The sequence below is a fragment of the Cnephaeus nilssonii genome, assembly GCF_951640355.1.
Source record: "Cnephaeus nilssonii genome assembly, chromosome: 21".
Lineage (NCBI taxonomy): Eukaryota > Metazoa > Chordata > Mammalia > Chiroptera > Vespertilionidae > Cnephaeus > Cnephaeus nilssonii.
This window is the reverse complement of record NC_137092.1, coordinates 34,007,176-34,030,018: the sequence shown is the minus strand read 5'-3', so window position 1 is coordinate 34,030,018 and position 22,843 is coordinate 34,007,176. Positions and strand designations below refer to the sequence as shown.

Here is a 22,843-nt window from a genome sequence, read left to right as displayed (position 1 = left end):
GGCATGACTATCCCATTGTCCTGTCATCTCCAGGAACAGAGCCGTGGGGTGGGGGTGAGGGGCACCAGTTTGAAATGTAAACGAGAAAAGATCTAATGTGTTAAGTGCCCAACACAAAGCAAGCTCATGAAACATTTCATTTCATGCCCACACTCCCCACCCCACTCGCACCGTCCGTCCGTTACCCTTGGGTACCCTCCTTTCTTATCCTACTCATGCTTCCTTATCTGCCACTGGAGAGGGTGCCAGGGGGCAAGCTGACATTGCTGATGGTGTGGTGGTACCTGGGTGGACTCTCTGATCTGTGATGGCATTTTCTGCTAATAAAAGGCAGGGAACTCAAGTCTGGCAGCCTTTCCTTTCTACTTCTGGACAAGGGCCCAGTGAGGCTGAGTTGTGTGTCTGGGAACGACCTTTTTCCCAACAGCAAGACTGGGCATTCTCTAGTCTCAGGCTCTGGCTTGTCTCTGTAGTTGTCATCAGTGTAAAGATACAATGTCTGCCTGTGCCCTTGCGCAGAAGACTTAAGGGTAAGAGTATGTGGAGGAGATGGGATGTCTTCCTCCATGACAGACGTGCTATTGCAGAGCCCCTGGCCCCCCAGGGACCCCAGGCCACTTTCCTTCCCCACCTTGCTGGGACTACTTGGAACTGGCAAAGAGATAAGGTGCATTCCTGAAAGCAGAGAGAGGTAGCGGTTTGGATGGCTAAGATAGAGCCATGTTAAGATAAGAATGGAAGAAGGATGAGGAAGCGACACAAACGATTTTTAGAAGACTGTATATTCTGCAGCTTTGGGGTGAAATGTTCTATAAATGTCAATTAAATCCATTTGATCCAGTGTGTCCTTTAGAGTATCTGTTTCCTTGTTAATTTTTTGTCCGGAAGATCTATCAAGTGACGTCGGCGGCGTTAAAATCTCCTACTATGACTGTATTGTTGGCGACCTCTCCCTTAAAGTCCTCTAGAAGTGACAAAAACTATTTTTTAAAAGAGGGGAAATGCTAGGGTTAGGATCCTTCGGAGCCTCAAGGAAGGGAGACTTAAAGAAGATGTAGGGACATAGGGAAATATATATGGTTCTGAAAATTTAGAATCCTTCATCACATCAAAATAAAGACACAAGATGAGTAAAGCTCACTAGTAAGTGCCACCCTTAATTAAGACCAGGGCAAGGTGTTGCCAGGGGCGTTTCATACCAGGCCCCCTCCTAGCTCACAGGGCTGAGGCATGGCCTCACGTTGCAGTCCAGGGATCTTCTATTGGTCTGAGGCCCAGGCCTGGGAAGGGTTCCAGAAGCAACAGCTATGCCTGGGCTCCGGCCCGATGCCACATGGTCTACAGCCAAGGCAGCAAAACCTCTGTGATCAAAGATAGTCTGCAAACCCCACAGCCTGGTAGAGGGCTTGAAAAGGAAGCAGGTGGCATCGGGACAATGCCCTGCATGGCCAAAAGCCACCTGAAGGCCACGGGGGTTTGCGAAGGTGTGCAGAAGAGCTGTGGGAACTGAGCTGTGCTCAGGGCAATGAGGCAGAGACAGGATGGAAGGTGAGATGCGGGACATCACGGGGGCTCTAAAAACAGACGGAGCAGGTGTTGGAAACCAGCAGACAAACAAGACTCATGGGCGCAGAGGCCTGGGCCCAGGGGGACAGCTGGAGGGGTGAGTCAGGCAGGAGATATTGACGTATTCATCGGAATCAGCATCCTCCATCATGGCGGCAGGCTGGTGGTAAACGCTCATATATTCACAGCTGGTCTTCAGAGACGGCCCGTGGGGCCAGGGAGCTTCCGACACCTGGGAAAACCAAGGAAGCAGCATCACTGGGTCTGGGTGGAGTGATTCTATATTTCTCCAGCTGGATCCCCACAGCGGGCAGTGGCGGGCATGCGTACGGTTGCTGACTTCCAGAAGGCAGCGACACAGAGGTGGCTGAGCTCCACCGAGCGCCTCCACCCTGGGGATTTTCAGGGTGGCATCTCACCCGAGATAACTGGAAAACACTTAGATCTAATGTGGGCAGGAACTGCCTTAAATGGGGCTCCGACTAAAGTCACGTGGCTAAGCACCAGCCTGAAGGAGACTTGGCTGCCAGAGGAGTTTCCCCTCTGGGATTAGATGCTGTGGCTTGTGGAATAAATATGCATCTTCAAGGGAGTTATTCAGAGGCAGGTGAGTCACCCCTGCGCCTCTGGAAGGGCTTGGGGAGGCAGTGACGTGGCGTGACAGTGCATTCCAGGGAGGTGCTGGGTGGTGAAGGGGAGAAAGGCAGCAGGGCCTGTGGGCACAGGGGTGCTCCTTTCCCCAGACAGGAACTTCAGAATCACCTGCCTTCAGGATGGGTCAGTTCTCGGGGGACAAGGCCGAATCATGACCCAAGAAGGCTTGGTGGTGATGGGTCACATGTTTACTTATGTATTTATTTTAAACATATTTTTATTGATTTCAGAGAGGAAGAGAGAGAGAGAGAAACATCAATGATAAGAGAGAATCATTGATTGGCTGCCTCCTGTACACCCCACACTGGGGATCCAGCCCGCAACCTGAGCATGTGCCCTTGACCGGAATCAAACCTGGGACCCTTCAGACCACAGGCCAACACTCTATCCTCTGAGCCAAACCAGCCAGGGTATGGGTCACATGTTCAAGCACAAGTGCTGAGAACTAGAAGTCCAGCCCCCTGAACACAGTAGGCACCCAGTGAGTGCTCATTGAAAGGACCTGTGGCTTGTTGAACTTAGCTCCCATTGCCTGTTATCATTTGCCATTTGAGATCAATTTATTTGGCTTTAAAAATGAAAATATTCCCTGTGAGGGCTAAAATAGTCACTCATTAATCACATGCACCTTGTTAGGAACTTGTTCCATCAAGATTTTTGTCCCTAATGGTGGAATGAGAGTTTCAAGCAAGGAGGAAGGATAAAAGTTGAGCAAGCTGATGGGGTGAGGGTTGTATGGCCACAGGGCAGTTCTAGACAAAAGGGTGTGAATGAGGGCAGAGTGGGTAGAGTCTGGGCACTGCTGGACCTGCCTAAGCTACCGTGACCCCTCTCCAGCAGGGGCGAGTGACCGCAAACTCAGCAGCTGTGTCAGAGCTGTCACTGGCTGCTGGCATCACTCTCCCCCTTTTTAGTACAAGATCGCCCAGCCAGCGACTACATTTCTCAGCCAATGGATGTGGGAGGAAGTGATGCTCTTAAAGTGATGTTCTATGGGCTGGAATGTGGCTATTGAGCTCTGACCATGGCCCAGGCAAGATGCCAGGGATGGGGAAGCAACAAGACAGGAGGTGTTTTAGTCCCTGGACGGCCTCCTGCCCTGACTTGGGAGGAAACAGGCTTCCATCGTGTGAGCCCTCTGGTTTAAGGTCCGTTGCTTTAGCTTAGTCTACACCCTAATTTAAAAAAAGTCTTTGGCTGCCCTAGCTGGTTTGGCTCAGGGGATAGAGTGTCGGCCTGCAAACCGAAGGGTGCCAGGTTCCATTCTGGTCAAGGGCATGTACCTTGGTTGTGGGCACATCCCAGGAGGGGGTGTGCAGGAGGCAGCTGATCAATGTTTCTTCCCTCTCCCTTCCTCTCTGTAAAAAAAAAAAAAAAAAAAATCAATAAAATATATTTAAAAAAAAAAGACTTTGGCCACACTTAGTTCTTCCTGGTCCCTAAGCAAACAGTGTTTTAGCTACTGTGGGCTACTTTAGAGAATAAAGTCATTTCCCCCCTGAATTTGGGAAAACAAAGACGGCTTGCCCATCTGCCAGTGGCCACGGACAGAAACACGAGCTCCTATGTCCATTCCTAGATTTCAAGAGGAACCCTCCTCACCCCAGGTGTTGAGTCCTCTCTACATCCTGCCACCTGCCAGGTCATCCTCTGCGCTTCACTGCCTCCAGTGATGGGTACACGAACTCCTCTCATCTTAGAGAGCCCACGAGGAAGGTCTCCCTCATATTAAGGTGAAAGTGTGTAGCTTCCAGCCCCTTCAGGCCTCCTAGAAATCGAATCTCTCCCGCGAGAGCCCTCCGTGTGCGAATTACCACCCATCAGCCTCTACTTAGCACCCGGGAAAACGCTTGGCTAACAGCCAGGTAACTAAGTCTACCACATCGGCGGGCAGGCCCTGCACGGACACCCCTGAAGGCAGAAACTGAGACTAGTTCCCGGACTCCGTGCGGGAGCTGCTGCTGGGAAAGCCCAGCCCCGGAGCTACTAGGACGCGCGGCTCGGGTAATGGCACTCGGTCCGCGCCCAGCTCTGGGACCGCCCCGTCGGGCCACCGCGGCTGTTCTTACCTGGGCGGGGGCAGAGCTCACCTGCGGCGGGGAGGGCGGTGCCGACGCTCCGGGGCCCGGGATTGGTGCCTCCAGGTCACCTGGGGGAACAGGAGGCCGGGATGAGCGCCGGGGCGGAGGAGCCGGCCCTGCGCCCCTGGCTTTCCTCCCGCGCGCCCTCGGCGCCCGCGATGCTCAGGCCGCTCCAGCTCACCCTACGGAACGCTGGGCCCCGGTATCCTGCTCTCATCCGCCCCCACTCCCCACTGCCCCTCCCACCCCCTGCTCCCCGTCCCAAACCCCTGATCACCATGTCCTCCCCGCTCCCCCGCACCCTCCCTTACCCTGTGGTCCCCCTGGCCCCCGCCAGCCAGCTCACCCACCGCCCCGGCTTACCCGCAGCGTGCGCCCCCCGGTCGCGCCGGGGACAGGCGCTGTAGACATTGTTTTGGGAGCGTGGCCGCTGGGACACGCGGGGCCGCTGCGACTGGGGCCGCTGGGAGGCCCCCAGGACTCTCATCCTCAGGGCCAGTCGGCTCGCCCGCCTGGAGAGGGCTTCTCGGCAAAAAGCCACGGAGAAGGGAGAACGGCTTAGGGGGCGCGGCGCCGGCCTACCCTCCACGGAAGGCCAAAGCGCCCCGGATGCTTCGTCCCCACTTCCAGGAGATTCACCCCCATCCCTGGTTCCCCGTACCCCAGGCCGCTCATCTAAAGCTCCCGGGTTTCCCTGGGATCCAGCGTGGGGTGTGCTCCGGGCTCGACCGCTCACCTTTCTTCCTTTGAATGACCCTGGTCACCAGCAGCCCCAGAAGTGTCAGCAGGATGAGGCTCAGGAAGATGGGGATCAGGAGGTGAAACACCTGGTCTTCCATTGGGGACGCTGGGCCGTGGTGGGAGGCTCTGAGGGGGGGGGGGGGGTAGGAGAGGCAGAGGGGGAGAGGGCGGTCAGGGAGGAGGCCTAAGGAAGCACTTTAGAGTGGCCACTTTTTGGAGATGGCTCAGGTTGACTCTTTGTTAACCGATTTTTTTTTTCTCCTCCCAACAAAGAGTCTTGTTTCTGGAGTCAGGAAACCTGGCTACGTTTGTTACTGGCTGTGCGATCTGGAACCAGTCTCCTAACTTCTCTGAGCCTCATCTCCCTGTACACGGGTCTAGTAAAACCGACCTCACAGAGCTGTTTAAGGGTGAACCACATAGTGGATAAAAAGAGCTTCATGCACCGGGTCTACGCGGCAGTCAGCACATGTCCGATTCCCTTTCTGTACCTCAGTTTCCTCAAGGTTATTGCAAATGTTCAATGAGTTAGCTTCTTTTCATTGTGGGAAAGAGGATGTTTTTCTCACGGGGCTCCCTCTGCCTAGGAGACCTTCCCTCTATTTCCTCTGCATGTGGAAATTTTACTTTCCACAAAGAGCCAGTGGGTGAGTCCTCTTCCCTGAACATGGTAAACCAGAATCGGTTCTTTTCTCCCTCTTCCCAATTCTGGTGTTCATAGCATTTACAACCTTTGTCACGGTCAGACTTTCATTAGCGAGATAGGACTTATATATTACATGGCTTCATTTTTTTTTTTTGCATCTTTAGGACATAGCGCCATGCTTGACACATAGTGAGAAAATGTTGATTGACTTGCCTTGAATTCTTCCCTAGTAGACTGTTGTCATTTCCTGAACGAATAATCAGGAATCCTGGTTCCGTTTGAAAATACTTCGCTCTCATGGTCTCAGTTCCCTCATCTATAAGACCTAAATGAAGGTCCCTTTCCTCACTATCATGTTGATCTTTGCTTAGGTAAAAATAATTCCAATTATTGTAGCTTTTCTGTGGCGGCTGCTGTAATGCTGCCCCCTAGTGGTCTATTGCAGCACTTTCCTGGAGCATCTGGCCTTGAGAGCAGTGCTGTCCTATAGAAGCATAGCGTGAGTCATCTATGTAATTTAAAACGCCCTAATAGCTAGGTTGAAAAAGTAAAAGGAAACACGTGAAAGTAGTTATAACACTTAATAGTTTAGTCGTTAATTTTATTCTCGTTTAGTTTCTCCCCATCGAAACAGATGTGAATGAATGCTGAGGGACTGAAAATGTGGGGTCTGCTGGGGCATTGGCAAGTATTATTCATGTTCAGGCACTAAAGAGTTAATGTGCTATACTCACAGGTAGTCTATTTCACGGAGGCCTTCTAGAGAAAGCCAAGAGGGGTCTTGGTTGGTAGACATTTCGGTGGGTCTCCGAATTCTAGACTATTTTGCCTGGGTTCTAGCCCATCCTGGATGGTGGAGGCCTCTCACCTCTGCCTGTGAAGCCTGGTGTGATGGTTGTAGCTGGCTGTCTGGGGCCTGAGCAGCCCCTCCGGTGCTGAGGTCTTTGAGCTTGTGGTGGATGGCAGGCGGGTGGTGGGCTTGGCCGCCACCACTGACGATGACCTGGAAACTCGAGGGCGGTGGGTGATTGGGGTGGTTGGGGAGGAGCGGTGTGCTGGAGGGGCCTCCGTCGTTGGAGCTGGTGAGGTTGCTGCAGGAGACAGCAGGAAAAGTGATCTTCCATCTCACACCCTAGTCTCCAGCAGGGGTGGGCCACCATCTCTTTCCTGAACACACTCTCCCCTTTCACCTAGGCTACCTTTGTTCTTGCACTCCCCGGGGGCGTGGAATGCCTTCTTAGCATGCCGTCCACACCCAGGAAATTCTACCCAGATTTGCTTCTAACACCATTTTCTCCAGGCAGCCTTCCCCGACTTCCCAGGCAGAACAGCCTGCCCTCCTCTGAGCATGGAGAAAACCTTGTTTTCTGCCATGTGCTTGTCTGTTCTCTCTCCTCCCCCCGCCCCCCCCCCCCCCCCCCACCTGTCAGTCACAACCAGGGGCACATGATGAGCTCAGCTGCACTATCCCTCTTGGCACCCAGCAGGGTCCTCTGGTAGATGTGATGGTAATACTGCATGTCAAAATGCATTTAAAACAGGAAAATGATATAGAATGTAAAGGTATCATTAGTATAATCATTATTTTTTTTTCATTGCAAAATAGACTTGTTAAAATCACTGTATGCCAGCAAGTGGAAGACAGCCCTGTGGGCAGCAGGAGTCATAATGAGCTCCAGCTGGGAACCTTCTGCCCAATTTCGGTTTCCGCAGTCATTCATAAAAGAGCTGGATTTTGTGAATGGAGCACAAACTCCATTGCTTGCGGTGCCACCTAGTGGTGATGTAAGTTCTGCGACTAGAGCCGAGTGTCCAGGCTGTAGGCTGGGCTTGAAGGACACAGAAACAGACCTCAGCGGGGTACCCTCTCCTGAGGCAGGGAAACACACATCGGAGACTCCGCTCTGCTCTGCCAATCACTCTACGAACGAACACAACCTCCTTCCCTTTTCACAGCGCCCTATCACCACCACCTCTCCCACCCCAGCTTTGGGGAACTGACCTTTGGAAAGGACTTCGAAGGAACTGGCAAGTACAGGTTCCTGGAACCAAGGGGGCATCTCCATGGGTGGAACTTTCCGAAACCAGGGTGGCAGCCGCTCCTCTTCCCAGAATGGCTCATACTCTACAGGAGGCATGAGGAATGCACTGGTGGGCTCTGGGAGGAGACGGAAGGGGCAGTGGTCTGAGCTGAAGCTGACTCGGCCAGGGTGGATGGCAGCGAGGGGATGAGGGCAGGGTCCGCCAAGAGGAGCAGAAAAAGAAACCCTTTCACCCCAACCCAATCAACCCAGAGGCCACTGGGTTTCTAGGCTGTTGAATTAGTGCTGCTGATGTGTGAGGGAGTCGGTGGAGAAAGCCAGGACTCAGCAGAAATCTGGAAAGGATCAGATCCTAAAGCAACACGTTTGGCCTACAAATGTGGCTTGAGAAATGACTGTCTTTCCTTTATATTCACCCCTGCTATTTCTCCTGGGACCATTATGTCTTTTTGCTCCCAATTTCCTCCAGTCTCAGAGCCTCTCCTCAATCTCAGCCCCCACTCCCCGCCTCATGCCCCGGGGAAGGATGGATACAATACAACACAAGGAGAGCGCCAATCTTGTTTGGACAGACAATTCTGTGGACCATGAATTTAATTGACTCTACGGGGTCCACCTATGCAAATCCCAGTTATTATTGGACTGACTAATATGGCACTAGCATAAGAGTCTGGGGACTGCCATAGTCCGATGGCTGTCCTGACCTTCCCGAATGGAAAGGTTTGCCGGGTGGGCTGAGCCTCCATCAGGTCGGGCACCTACCGCTGTGGACATCCAGGGTGACTTTCTGGGTCTTGCCCCGGTCTGTTTGCCGGCCTGCCCCACAGGCATAGACTCCGCTGTCACTCTTGGTCAGCTCTGTCACCTCCACTAGGAACAGGTTCTGGTCTGGACACAGCTTCAGGGTGACTCGGTGCCTGAATTCCTTCCTGACAAATTGGTTGCTGGACACCACGGTGAGACATGCTTGAGATTTGGCTGTCTCGCGGCACAGATACACCCTCTGATACATTTCAGGAAGTGGGCACTCAATGGTAATAGATTCGCCCAGCATCCCCTCCAGCTTGACCTCTGGGAGCATCAGGGCTCCAGATACTGCAGGAAGAGGGAGTTAATGGACAGGAAGCCTCATCACCAGCCATACTCCCAACTCCAGCCCTCTTTCCAGCCCATGCCCCAGTCCAGCCTCGTGCTCATCCCCAGAACAGCCCATCCCCTTTATCAGCCCAAGCCTCAGCCAGCCCTCAGCTCCAGTGCGATCCTCATCTCTAGCTCTAGCCTCATCCCCAACCTTTTCCCAGGCCCACCCCTCTTTACATCCTCAGTCCAACTCTATGTTCATCTCTGTGCCCAAACTTGTCTCAGCCACACTTCTCCCCAGCCCAAGCCTGAATATAACCCTCAGCTCATCACCAAACCCATGTCCAGGAGGACACCAACCCCCTAAGAACATAGTAAAAAAATACTCCACTCCAAGGAGAGAAAATATTCCATGGTAACCGCAAACAGCAGTAACCCCCAGGTGACGTCAGTGTGGCATTGGGAGGCATGGAACCATTTTGCTGCAACAGGTTTTTCTGTCTAGTTTTGCTTTGCTCAGATCCATTCAGCCAAAACAACCACTCCCACCCAGTTCTATTTGTTAACTCACTCAATTAGCATGTATTGAATGCCTTTCAAGGGACAATAAGATAGTTGGTATTCCTTCCCTCACAGAAGGACTCATTTAGTGGGTGGTACAAATGAATAGCCACTGCCTGGCTGGTGTGGCTCAGTGGTTGAGTGTTGACCCATGAGCCAGGAGGTCACGGCTTGATTTCCGGTCAGGGCACATCTTGAGTTGTAGGCTTGATCCCCCAGTAGGGGGCGTGCAGGAGATGGCCGATAGATGATTGTTTCTCACCAGTGATGTTTCTATCTCTCTCTCCCTCTCCCTTCCTCTCTGAAATCAATAAAAAAAGAACCATGATCTCTTGACTGCAACTCTATATTCTTCTTAAAACACACACACACACACAAATGGACAGCCACTACAGCACAGTGTCATAGATGCCACGAAGAGACAGACACACAGCGTTCCTTGGAAGCATCAAACAGGAGCACCTGGCCCAGGCTGTTGCAGCGGGATGGTGTAGTTTGAGGAAGGCTTTCTGAAAGAAGTGATATCTCAGTTGTGTCCTGAAGGCCTAGGCATGGAGGGCAATTGAGGGGAGATGAGGGTCTTCACTGAAGTGGGGAACAGAGAAGGAAAGCAAGGTTGTATGTGGGTTTGTGTGCCTGTGTGCACGGGTATGTATAGTGTGTGTGTCTTGGGGAGGGGCTGGGGCAGGCTCCATCCCTAATAGGAGACATGCAGGAGGCAACTGATCAGTGATTCGCTCTCATCATTGATGTTTCTGTATCTCTTTCCCTCTCCCTTCCTCTCTGAAATCAGTAAAAATATAAATAAAAAATAAAATAAAAATTAGCCTTATAAAAAAAAGAATAGCTGCTGGGAGTTTGGCAAAACGAGGAGAGTCAAGGAAAGAAGTGGGGGCTTGTGGCTTCTAGATGAGCAGAGACCTGAGGAAGACATTCAAGGAGAGGGAAGAAGAAATAGCCATGGGAACATGGGGTGTGGGAGAGGAGGCTAGAGGGGCTGGAAGGAGCATTTGCAGGAGCATGTTACTATCTAGAAGTGCAACTGCTGTAACATGCTAGAGAGAAGCAGAGGGGCCAGCCACATATGTAAGATCTGACACGGAAACCCTTACACGAATGACCTAACACTGCTTTAAATCCGCTGGGACTTGAGGCATGTGTGGTTGTCTCGTGACTGTAATATGGCAATGGAAGGGTGACCTGTGCAAAGGACAAAGACCCAAATGAGGGGGTTGGGGAACCACCTGATGTGTCCAGACAGCCCACACCTGCATGCAAATCTCAGCACCTATGAGTGAACACATCAACATTTTTGGACCAACTCGGTGAGAAATGGGCACGGATGCTGCTTTCCCAAGAGCAAGATGCTATAAAATGGTCAGGTGCACGACAGAGCAGAGAGGTGTCAGCACATAGGCAGGCACCTCCAGTGGCCTCCCTCCACTCACTCCTGGCTTGCCCAGATCCTCTGTTATGGGCCACATGTTTGTGTCCCTCAAAAATCCATGTGTTGAAATCCTAACCCCCAACATGCTGGTATTCGGAGGTGGGGCCTTGGGGAGGTGATTAAGATTAGATGAGGTCATGAGGTGGGACCCTCATGATGGAATTAGTGTCCCTATTCTCTCCCTGCATACAAGAAGAGGTCGCACAGGTAGATGGTGGCCATCTGCAAGCCAGGAAGAGGGCATCTGCCGGCACCTTGATCTTGAACATCTGGTTTCCCGAACTGTGAGAAATAAACATCTGTTGTTTAAACCATGCAATCTATGGTATTTTGTTACAGCAGCCTGAGCTGACTAAGACATCCTCATTGTGCAAACGCTGGATGGGGTGAGCACAAGAAAAGCTGCTGGGTACACTGAGCTCTGGTCCCAAGGAAGCACCAGTTGGCAAGATGAAAATGACCAGACCCCAGCTCTCCTTGGACTTCAGAGTAGTTTCTAACTGGCATCCAAGGCTTAGAAAAGCAGATTTCCCTAACAGAAGAAAGATAGATGTAACTTCCTGGTTTAGAACTACGCACAGTGTGCTAAGATTCATGTGGAGAGAACGTGCAGACAACCTCGATCCAGGTTGGGTCTAGGCACCTGCACTGTAAACAAGCATCCCAGGCGTCCTTAAAGTTTTGTAATTCTGGGCTAAAACTACATTTCCAAATGATTCCTGGGAGAAAGGGAGGGATGAAAGAGGATATATAAAGGAACCAAGCTATTTAATGGCATTTTAGCTACTAAACTAAGTAAGTGACATTTATCTATAATTTGGCAACTTAATTTATAGTGGCGCTGTAGGGGAGGAAAGGGTATATGCAATTTCAAAAGTTACTAATTGCATAATTAGATATAAATGGATGTTTGGAACATGAAAAAAAATATAATTTTCATAATGCAAAATAAGGTCAACGGTCACATGGCCTTGACTGGTGACGGAGCTCAGGAGATAGATTCTGGATTCCACAAAGCGATAATTTTCAGGGGGAGAGGAGTGATAATGAGGAGCTTATAACTCAAGTCATAGCATAATCTCTGAAAGAAGGAAGCTGGCCTGAGACGTTTACGTTTATCAGATAGAGCAGGCTTTGATAAGAGGATGAGAAACATCCAAATCAACTTTTCACTTCTGCATACACCAACCTATGTGTGTCCAGACCTGCAGCTTGCCCTTCGTCCCTTCACAGTGAATGGAGTGTCCCCCTTCCTATCAGAAGCCAGTGCCTTCACCTGTACTCTGAGCCCATCTGCTCACCTTCCCCAGAACTTCTCTCCTGCAATTACCCTTTCTCTCCCTGCCTCGTTGCTTTCTCCTCTTCCCACATCACCATGGCTTCCACACATGCTCCATAGTGCTGTATTGAAAACCCCTTGGGTGACTTTTGCCTCCCCTTTAGCTGCCACCTGTCTCTGTTCTCTTTCTCAAATGAGCCGTCAAAATCACTGAATCCACGTCGACGCCTCCCAGTTCCTCTTCTACCTACACCTGTCAGAATTTTGTCTCCAACATTCCACTGAAGGTGCTCTAATCAAAGCCACCCAGCGTTTTCCTATTGCCACGTTTAATGGTCACTTCTTTGTCTTCATTTTACTCACCCTCCTGGCAGCATTTGATGAAATTGAGCCCTTGAAATACGTCCTTCTCTTGTCTTCCCTGACACCACACTCTCAATAGCTGTTCATTTTCAATCTCCTTATTTACTTCTTCTCTAGCCACCTCCCAATGATGGGCCACCCCAGGGCCTCATACTTGGGCCTGTTCCTTTTTCTGTCCTCCATCACTCTCCCCCCACACTGGCTTATTTACTCCTGTGGCTTTTCGTGCCAACTCTATCCAGAGTTCACCCAAACATGTATCTCCAGTCTTGTCTTTACCTCTGGGCTCCAGACTTGCCTTCCCAATGTTTACACTTGGACTCCATTTGAATATCTAATATGTGTTTCAAACAAACAATGGTGGGAAAAAAAAGGACTCTTGATTTCTCTTCCAAAACCCATTTCTACCCTTGCCTTTCAGGTCAAATTCATAAAATGTTTTCTACAACCAAGGTCCATAAGTTTAGTACCTGTGTTTTCTATGTAGTTCATTGTTTCAGATCTTATATGTAGGTCTTTGGTCCATTTTGAATTAATTTTTGTAGATGGGGATAAATTGTAATTTAGTTTCATTCTTTTGCATGTAGGGAAGTAAAGGCAAAAAGAAATGAATGGAACTATATCAAACTAAAAGAGCTTCTGCATAGCAAAAGAAACGAACAACAGAACAGAAAGGCAACCAACCAAATGGGAGATATTGGCAAACAATAGCTCAGACAAGTGGTTAATTTTCAAAATATATAAAGAACTCATACAACTCAGTACCAAACAAACAATTCGTTTAAAAAATGGGCAGAGGATCTGAACAGACAACTCTCTCAAGAAGACATACAAAAGGTCAACAGATATATGAATAGATGTTCAACTTGACTAGCTCTTAGGGAAATGCAAATCAAAACTACAATGAGATGCCACCTCACACCTGTCACCAACAAGACAAGTAAAAGCAGTGTTGGGGAGGTTGTGGAGAAAAGGGGGCCCTCATGCACTGCTGGTGGGAATGTAGAATGGTACAGCCACTATGGAAAGCAGAATGGCCATTCCTTAAGAAATTAAGAATAGAGCTACCATGTGACCCAGCAACCCCTCTTCTGGGTATCTACCCCCAAAATTTGAAAACCTTTATTCACAAAAATATATGCACCCCTGTATTCATTGCAGCATTATTCACCATGGCCAAGACATGGAGGCAACCAAAGTGTCCTTTGGTAGAGGACTGGATAAAGAAGATGTGGTACATATACACAGTGGAATACTACTCAGCCATAAGAAAAGATGAAATACTGCCATCTATGACAATGTGGGTGGAACTTGAAAATGCTAAGTGAAATAAATCAGTCAGAAAAAGCTAAGAACAATATGATTTCACTCATATGTGGAATATAGAACTAAAACTCATATAAACAGACAAAAGTATGGTGGATACCATTGGGAAGGGGGTGGGAGAGTGGTGAGTGGGGAAAGGGGGCTAAATATATGCTGAAGGAAGATGATTTAACTTTGGGTGGTGGGCACACAGTGCAATACACACAGATCGTGTATCATAGAAATGCACACTTGAAACCTATCTGATCCTATTAACCATCCCCTAATAAATTTAATGAAAAAAACCATAAAACAACAATAAAGAACAAAACAAAACTGATTTCTTTCCAAGCTCTTCCCATCTCAGTTAAGAGGACCAACATTCATCCAACTGCTGAAGCCCAAAACTCATCCCCACATGAAAGAATCAAGAACAAATTGTAGGTGTGTGTGTGTGTGTGTGTGTGTGTGTGTGTGTGTGTGTGTACTGGGTCACAACATCTAGTGCAGGCGTCCTCAAACTACGGGCCGCGGGCCACATGCGGGTGTTTTTTTTTTTACTTCAAAATAAGATATGTGCAGTGTGCATAGGAATTTGTTCATAGTTTTTTTTAAACTATAGTCCGGCCCTCCAACGGTCTGAGGGACAGTGAACTGGCCCCCTGTTTAAAAAGTTTGAGGACCTCTGATCTAGTGTATGCATGTATTATTATTATTACTATTACTATTATTATTATTTTTTGTAAACATGGTTTGAAAGTCTACACCTTGTGATACTGCCTTACTTTATTAGGCTCCAGGCAGGGTGGCCTATAGCTTGGGCCTCATGCATTGGGCTCTGGGGACCATGATCTGGGGCATGAATGCAAATAAAAGCCCATATATTATATGTCTAAATATTTTACAGATATAAATAAAGCTAATAAACTGTTAAATAAAGTTTGTTCTATCCCCCTCTCTTTACAAATTCACACACTCCTTGGATGTTCACTCTAAAACATGGCTATAAGGTAAAGAAAGGCCCCAACGTTCCTGCCCCAGCCTCTTGCTTATCTCCCTGCTTTTCTCATCCCTGGCTCCTGCCAACACCACAAGGGTGCTGGTATATACACGATGGATCCCCCAGCTGGCAGGTATAATAAGCTCCATCTATCGCCTTCCCAAGCAGACACCTGTGCCACCCTTTAATAGGTCAAAGGATAGAAGACCCTGGGATGGAAGTGCACACAGTCATTGAAAGTGGGCCTGCAGACATTTGGACAAAGAATTCAAGGGTGGGCTTGGTGTGAGCACATCCCATTGGGCCTATGAATTCCTCACCTCTGGGTATAGGCACAAATGGAGAAGAACCAGGCCCAGAGCCTGGACTCCTCTGGCCCAGATAGAATGATGGTATTGCTTAGAACAGATGGCCGTGGTACAATTTAGGTACCCTTCACTCCTAGAGACCTTCTGCTCCCACCCAACCCCTATTCCCCCTGAGGTCTGAGTTTAATTTTACTCACATTGTGCTCACTTATGTCCTACTACCTCCCACCCAGTCTGACGCTTCATTAAAACTCTGTTCCCTTGGGCTTTATAGGGGTTTTTGGTCTTCAACTTGACAGACATTTGACTTTCTCCCATACTCAAGCCATCAGAAAGAAAGAAAGTATGAATAAAAAATACATTTAGACCCTCCAGGAGATGACCATTTAATCAATAACATGTGGGCAACACCCCAAACCACAATACGAGGCAGAATGGGATCAGCTATTGGGCTTCAAAAGAGGAGGTTCTGGAAAGTGTATAGGAAGGAGGCGATGGTTGAGATTAGCTTTGAAGGACTCATAGAAGGTAGAGGTGAGCAGAAGAATGTTCCTGGCAGAAGAAATGGGATGATCAAGGACTCCTGGCAATAAGTCTAGCACATGTTCAAGAAGTCCTGTTTAGCTGGAGGTTAGGGAAGTGCTGGGGAATGTGATAAGCTCAGAAATACAGAAAAGCACAAGGGAGAGGTACATAATTCAGTAGGCAGTGGGAGGGTAATCCTATGATTGGAGTCAGGCTCTTAGGAAAATTAATCTGGTCAAATTGCAGGAAGAGGGAAAAATAGGTACGAGATGACTGTGTGTTCTTTTCGTTTCCATCCCCCCTGTTACCTCTCTAGTAGAGGCTGCCATTGCTTCTTATCCTGGTAAGTGGAAATCTACAAAACACGTGAATTGGCCATTGATTGAACCGCAGTATGGCTGGGGACAAATGGAAAGAGGTTGTGAAGAGCCATTCTAACATTTTGCAGCTCCTATCAGTGATAGTTTAGAGAAATTAGCTGGTTTGGATGGTGACCAATGAGACAGCTGTAAACTGAGATACCGAGTTCGGGAAATGGACTAGGGCTACCGAATGGACTAGGGACTCTTCATTTAGAGTTGAAAGTTGAAAATCAGGAGTGAAAGAGATCCAAAGAAAGATAATGTAGAGGTAAGAAGAAAGAACTTTGGTGGCACTTGCTTTAAGGTTCCAAATTAACAGGCTCCTCATCTGGGCGAAGTGACACTTTCAGCCCTTGTGGACCCAACAGGAGATGTGTGTGGAATGGAGAGAGGGATGCTAGCAGGGAGTGGGGAAGGGCCTCCAATGCCTCATCTAGCATCCATCCGTGTCCTGCCCTAGGTATTGGTCTGCAACTAAATCTGTCCAGAAACCTCAGAGCTGGAGACACCAGCCACTTCTCTACCTGTGGCCAATTCAAACCTCGTAAGACATGTGCGCTCTTTCCCCACAGCACTTACCTGTGGGCAGGAAGTAAACGAACCAAAGCCAGAGGTCCATGGCTCCTTCCAGAACAAGGTCCCATTCAAGGGCCTCAGGAGAGGGGGACAAAGATCCACTGCTCACTCAGGAACTGTCACAATCTGGGGTTTGAAAGAGATTTCTGGCCCATGTGAGGATGAAGACTTGAAAATGAGGAAATGACAATTCTCTTATTTGCTTGCTACTCTTAGACCAAAAAAGAAAATATCAGCAAACCACAACGGAAGTCAGGAGTTGAGAAAACATGTTGTGTTGAATGAGATTGGGTCACCAGGGTTCAAAGGGCTTCTAGGCAGATCCCAAAGACCACTGGAAAATGCCAGGCATGACATTTCTTTGTCTTGGGCACTTTCTCTTGGAGGGCCTCCCCTGCTTTATGTGTATTCATTGATGTCTTAGCCAGAGTCCTTCTATTTTTTTCTTGTCTTCAGGATAAAAGAGCCTCATCACCACATTTTTTGGTCGGAGGGAGGCTGTGTGGACAGAAGCTTGTTGCCTGAGTCAGAGGTGCTGGTTGTAGCTCTTGAACTTATCTGATAATTATTTGAGCATCTACTATATGGGAAAACTATGAATTTTGAACCTCGATTTCTTTATCTAGAAATGAAGGTGGGACTAGATGATCCCTGGCATTCCCTCCTACAAAACGTTGTTCCTGGGGTCTTAAACCTCATATCAGCCACCCTTCATATCTCCTATGTCTCCCTAAGGGGCTGGCTCTGGCAGGAGCCCAGGCTCCTGTCCAATGACCTCAGGGGTGATGAGAGGAAAGGGTGTGACAGGTCAGACAGAACTCTGCCTAAAGTCACAGCAGCTTGGTACAGCTATACCTTCAGGATCTCAAGTGTCCAAGGCCACAGCCCAGTAACTGAAGAGAGAGACACTGAGGCGATCAGCCATGAGGTATCATGGGTTCCCGTCAGAAGTCCTGGGTTCTGGTCCTGCCTTGGCACTTTCTAGCTTTGAGCCTCAGTTTTGTCATTGATAAAATAGGGATGGGCCCTTCCCTGCCTACCTCACAAGCTTTCATGAGACCCAGCAGGAACCAAGCTCATGGAAGTGCTTTAAGAGGCCTTTAATATGGAGATGTGCGGGGCTGTCACTTATCAGAGAATTTCCAAAGCTTCATTCCTGGATGTTGCATCCCAGGTCGGTTCCCAGGGCCACACCTCTGGGCGCTGCTGCCTCTGGTGCCCACGGGGGACTGAGGCTTCTTCACATCCTTCTGAGTGGATGTGGCTAACAGCCTCCAGGCTCCTCAGTGGTCCTGTGCACACAGCTCTCCCCATCCCCCTGGCCCCTACACACCAGATTTATCACAAGCTCTCCAAAACACAAAACAATGACGTCCGCAGTGTGAGGCTCAGAGCAGGTGCAGAGGAAGCGTGTGTGGGGGCGGGAAACCTGCCCTGCCCACCCTATCTGTGTCTCCACTGGCCCAGAGCAGCTGTACTCGTGACTTCCTGCAACCACCCTGGGCCAACGTGTCAGTGGGCAGCCTCAGGCCTCTGATTAGAGTGAGTGAAGGCCAGAGGTCTCAGGTCCCCTTAGCCTCCACCCTTCCTGACTTCGAGGGTTCTGCCCAGCTGTCACATAGCTGGGCAGCTATGGGTTCCATGTCTGGGATTGCCTTGGAGAGAGAGAGAACAAATGAAGGAATGTGTCGTGGGTGTGATTGTGGGCATGAGTGTGTGTGAACGTGAATGTGTAGTGTGTAATGTGTGAGAGATGAGTGGTATATGGCTGTAATGTGTGAGTGTGCGAAATAAGTGTTGTGTGTGATAGTGTGAGGTGTGCAGTGGGAATGTTATGTGTGATGTTAGTGTGTGAATGTATGATGTGTGGCCTAATGATGTGTGTGATGTGTGAATATGTGACGTGTGGCTGAGTGTGTGTATTGTGTTGTATGATTCGTGAATGTGTGCTGTGTAGTGTGAGTGTGTGATGTGTGAACATGTGGTGTGTGAAGATGAGAATTGGCTTTGCTGTGGCTGGGGCCTGCCAGGAGGTGCTGAGGATGTGTGGGGTGAGTGGGTAGGAGAGATTTTCACATCCTGTGTGGCCCAAATAAAACCCTCAGAAACATCACATTGGGTCTTTAAGAGCAAGAATTAGGGGTCTTAGGCCATGTAGACAGCAAGCGAATGTTTGGAGTCTCAAAACTTCCAGACCTTGGCTTGTCCAGTCTCTGCCTCCACATGCTGGCCCAGGGTCTCAGGGCTGAGCCCCAGGGAAGGCTGATGCCTGGCTAATTGCAAAGTGGAAAAAGTTTACTGTCCTTCTCTTCTCCCTCTCTTATTTGTCTCCCATTTAACCTCATTTCTCCTTCTTGATTAAAGGGCTGCTGTATTTCCCTGGTGCTCCTAATGGAAGGGAGCTTGATGGTCAAACATCCTCTAGGACAGTGATGGCGAACCTATGACACGCATGTCAGCATTGACACGCGTAGCCATTTCTGATGACACGCGGCCGCTGAGGCGGCCGCATGCCGAGGATGAAACATTTGCTGCTCCTGAGGATGAAACATTTGCGAAATAATGTTTTTTCCTCAAAGTGACACACTACCCGAGTTATGCTCAGTTTTTTGGCGAAGTTTGACACACCAAGCTCAAAAGGTTGCCCATCACTGGTCTAGGAGCAATGAGTGATCAGAAGGGATGGACAGCCCTAACCGGTTTGGCTCAGCGAGTAGAGCATCGGCCTGCGGACTGAAGGGTCCCAGGTTTGCTTCTGGTCAAGAGCATGTACCTTGATTGTGGGGAGTGCAGGAGGCAGCTGATTGATGTTTCTCTCTCATCGATGTTTCTAACTCTTTATCCTTCTCCCTTCCTCTCTGTAAAAAATCAATAAAATATATATTTTTAAAAAGACTCACTTTTATTGTAAATGACACTGTCAAATTCCAGTTTGGAAAAAAAAAAGGATGGACAGGATGGAAAAATTCACACCCCAATGACAGGTAGATGGAGACAATAAATAATACCATATACACTGGTACAGAGGACTTAGAACACTTCTCCTCTAGTCAAATTTAATGTCTAGTAACTTAGGCTTCATTATCCTCCTTATGTTACAGATGGGAGAAGAAGAATATTTATCATAAAGTTTTGCGAGGATTGCATGGATCAGCATTGCAAAGGGCTTCGCACGGGGCCTGGAATAATGTCGGAGAGCAGTGGAGACTAGCCATGGTCAGTAGGTGGAGATGGTCGTTATTGGTTCTGCTTGACTAATGCATCACCCTGCTTTGACCTCCTTGTGACCAGGCTCCCACGGACCATCTTCTGGGCCTTTCTGGACTGAAGGCTGAGATCCTCAAGTGGCCCTTTCCATGATCCAAAGCTGCCCTCCCCAAAGAGCGGCCATGAGAATCCCTCTTCCTACTGGACTCACAAGGGAGCCCATCCAGGTAGAGGCACCTGGCTCAGCATTTCACAGTCCTTTCTTTCTAAGAATTTGGGTTGTAGACCTGGCATCCCCAGAGTGAGCCGCTCCAGAGGAATAGGGCTTTAACCTTTACAGCAAGCTTACATGTGACTCTGCTACAAGAAATGGTAGAATTTTGGTAAGATTTCTCTCCTGAATATGGTCATATTCCTGTTGGCCTTCTAAGGTTAGAACCCAAATATGTAAAAATTATGGATGAATTTTAATGTGATATATCAGCAAAACCCTGGATTTTAGAGTATTTACTTTCACACATTTAAACAAAGACTTTTGGCTCCTATCAGGGTGGATTGGCCACCCATTTCTCCATCAGCCTTAGCATAGGCTTGTCAAGCCTCTAGTTCTAGAATCTTACAGTTCGATCATCTTCCTTCCCTGCCTGCTTCACCTCTCTGGCCAGTTGGAGACCATTGGTCTCAGTCGTACATCTTCTCTCAGTATGCACACTGTCTACTGAGATATGAAGTCTTTCTGAGATGACCTCTCATTATATCTATTGTACAGACTCCCTAGTAGAGCTCATTATTTCAGATTAAGTTTGGGGGTGGGAGGGTGGGGGAACTCTATTTTGTTTCTCTGCCTTGGGGACAGCTCCACAGACCATGTAACAACAATCAACTCCTCTCTGCTGTCCACTGTTCTTAGGAGATATTCTGTCCTGGGTCTTTGGAAAGCTGTCATTTACAACAACATAAGAATGGGATTTTGAGAGTTTCCCAGTTGGTGAACACATGGAGGTAAGGAGAATGGTGTGCCTGGAGAGGGTATGGAAGCTCTACACTCTTCCCACAGACCTTGCCCAATACATCACCCCCATCTGGCTGTTCCTGAGTTATACCCTTTTATAATAAACCTGTGTCCTGTGAGCTGCTCCAGAAAATGAATCAAACCTGTGCAGGGGGTCGGGGGAACCTGCAGTCTCTAGCTGGTTGCTCAGAGCACAGGTGACAACCTGAGCTTGTGACTGGTATCTGAAGGCAGCAGGGGCATGACAGTTTTGTAGAACTGAGCCCTTAACCTGTGGAATCTGACGCTATCTCCAGGTAGAACTGAGTTAAATTTTGGAACATCCAGCTGGTGTCTGAGAATTACTTGCTGTTGTGGGACCCTCCTCCCTCCACACATACACACACACACACACACACACACACACACACACACACACACACGTGCGCACACACACTAGAGGCCCAGTGCACATATTCCCTCAAGCCTGGCCTGTGGGGATCAGGCCAAAACTCACTCTGACATCCCCTGAAGGGTCCTGGACTGTAAGAGGGCTCAGGCCAGGGTGAGGGACCCCCCTGAGTGCACAAATTTTCATGCACCTGGCCTCTAGTTATTACATAATGGATTTTTTAAATGAAAAGAAATCATGATAATTCAAGAACTTGAGGAAGATTGTCTTGTCACCAGAAATATTTAAGTAGATCTCTGGATGGTTGCTGGACATTGACCATTGCTAATTGGTTTCTCATCATCAACCCCACGGTCAATTTGTTACGCTCTTGTACTGGGCTGAATAGTGTCCCTTCAATATTTATGTCCACCTAGAACCTCAGAATATCACCTTATTTAGAAAAAGGGATTTTGCAGGTAAGGTCAAACCAGATGAGGGTGGGCCTTAAATCCAATGACTGGTGTCCTTATAAGAAGGTTATGTGAAGATATAGAGAGACACACAGGGAGAATGCCGTGTGGTGATGGAGGCAGAGATTGGAGCAATGCAGCTACAAGCCAAGGAATGCCAAGGATTACTGACAACCACCAAAAACTAGGAAAGAAACATGAACAGATGCTCCCGTAGAGCTTCCAGAAGGAGCCAGTCCTGCCGACACCCTAATTTTAGACTTCTAGCCTCCAGAAAAGTGAGAGAATAAATTATTATTGTTTTAAGCCACCCAGTCTGTGGTACTTTGTTACAGCAGCCCTAGGAATTTAATGCATTCCCCCTATTTGATGATTTTTTAACTTATTAGTATCCCATGTTGGCTATAAAACCACTTCCTTCTTCATTGAAGGGTTTCTCTGTCCAACAAGCTGCATAAGAAGCAGGTGCTCTTTGGGGAGTACATTGTTATACTTGCTGTCACCTATTGACAATATCAGTCAAGAATAATATAAGATTGTCTGCAGCTTTAGTGACATATCTTGGCTTTTGATTCTAGGGACTTATATAGGCTGCACAAGCTTAGGATTGGCTGTAGGTTATTGGCATTAATACAGAAGCTGCGCCTTAAGCCTCTGCCCCAGGCATGACCCTTTGGTGAGTCAGAGAGCAATTTCCCAGGGGTAAAACTGTGATAGGTTTTGACACACACCTGTAGTTTTGGTGCTCCTGGAATGATTTGCTCTCATTCAGGAGAAGCTAGGCATGTATCACCATTGTAGAGAACAGAGAAATATTCCAGACAACCACCCCTCCTAGCCAGGGAGGAACCCAAGGCTCAGGACTGGGCACTACAGTTGGTGGGGCTGGAGGGGAGACTAGGAGGACGGATGTCTGAGTCCTGTCAAGGGCAGGCTTAGGAAGCATGTGGCATCAGAAGCATCATGTTCAAGGCCTAGGTGGAAGCGAAGGTTGTGCCCCACCTCAGGCAGGATAGAAGGCTGGGAAGAACTCTCTCCCAGACAGAACTCTCCATACATAGAGCCCAGAAGAGTCTTGGCTGGGGTGGGGGCTTATAGGTTCTGACAAGTTTCAGTGCTAGAACCAAGCAATGGCCTTAGTAGACAATGGTGTTTATTGTTGTTTGTCTTTCTTTCTTTCTTTCTTTCTTTCTTTCTTTCTTTCTTTCTTTCTTTCTTTCTTTCTTTCTTCTTTCTTTCTTTCTT

At 48.6% G+C, this 22,843-nt stretch overlaps 1 protein-coding gene across 1 annotated transcript; it reads right to left on the bottom strand.

The window, feature by feature from the left end:
- Window positions 1-1,621: 1,621 nt before the first annotated feature.
- FCMR (Fc mu receptor) lies at window positions 1,622-16,663 on the bottom strand (the record flags this gene model as incomplete). The annotated part of the gene is made up of 8 exons (XM_079762070.1): window positions 16,540-16,663; window positions 8,493-8,825; window positions 7,691-7,846; window positions 6,557-6,779; window positions 5,038-5,168; window positions 4,665-4,823; window positions 4,311-4,369; window positions 1,622-1,798 (listed from the first exon to the last, which is right to left on the bottom strand). The coding sequence occupies exons 1-8, from the start codon at window positions 16,577-16,579 to the stop codon at window positions 1,622-1,624; spliced, it is 1,278 nt and encodes a 425-aa protein (XP_079618196.1). The 5' UTR covers window positions 16,580-16,663.
- Between the last annotated feature and the right edge of the window lie 6,180 nt (window positions 16,664-22,843).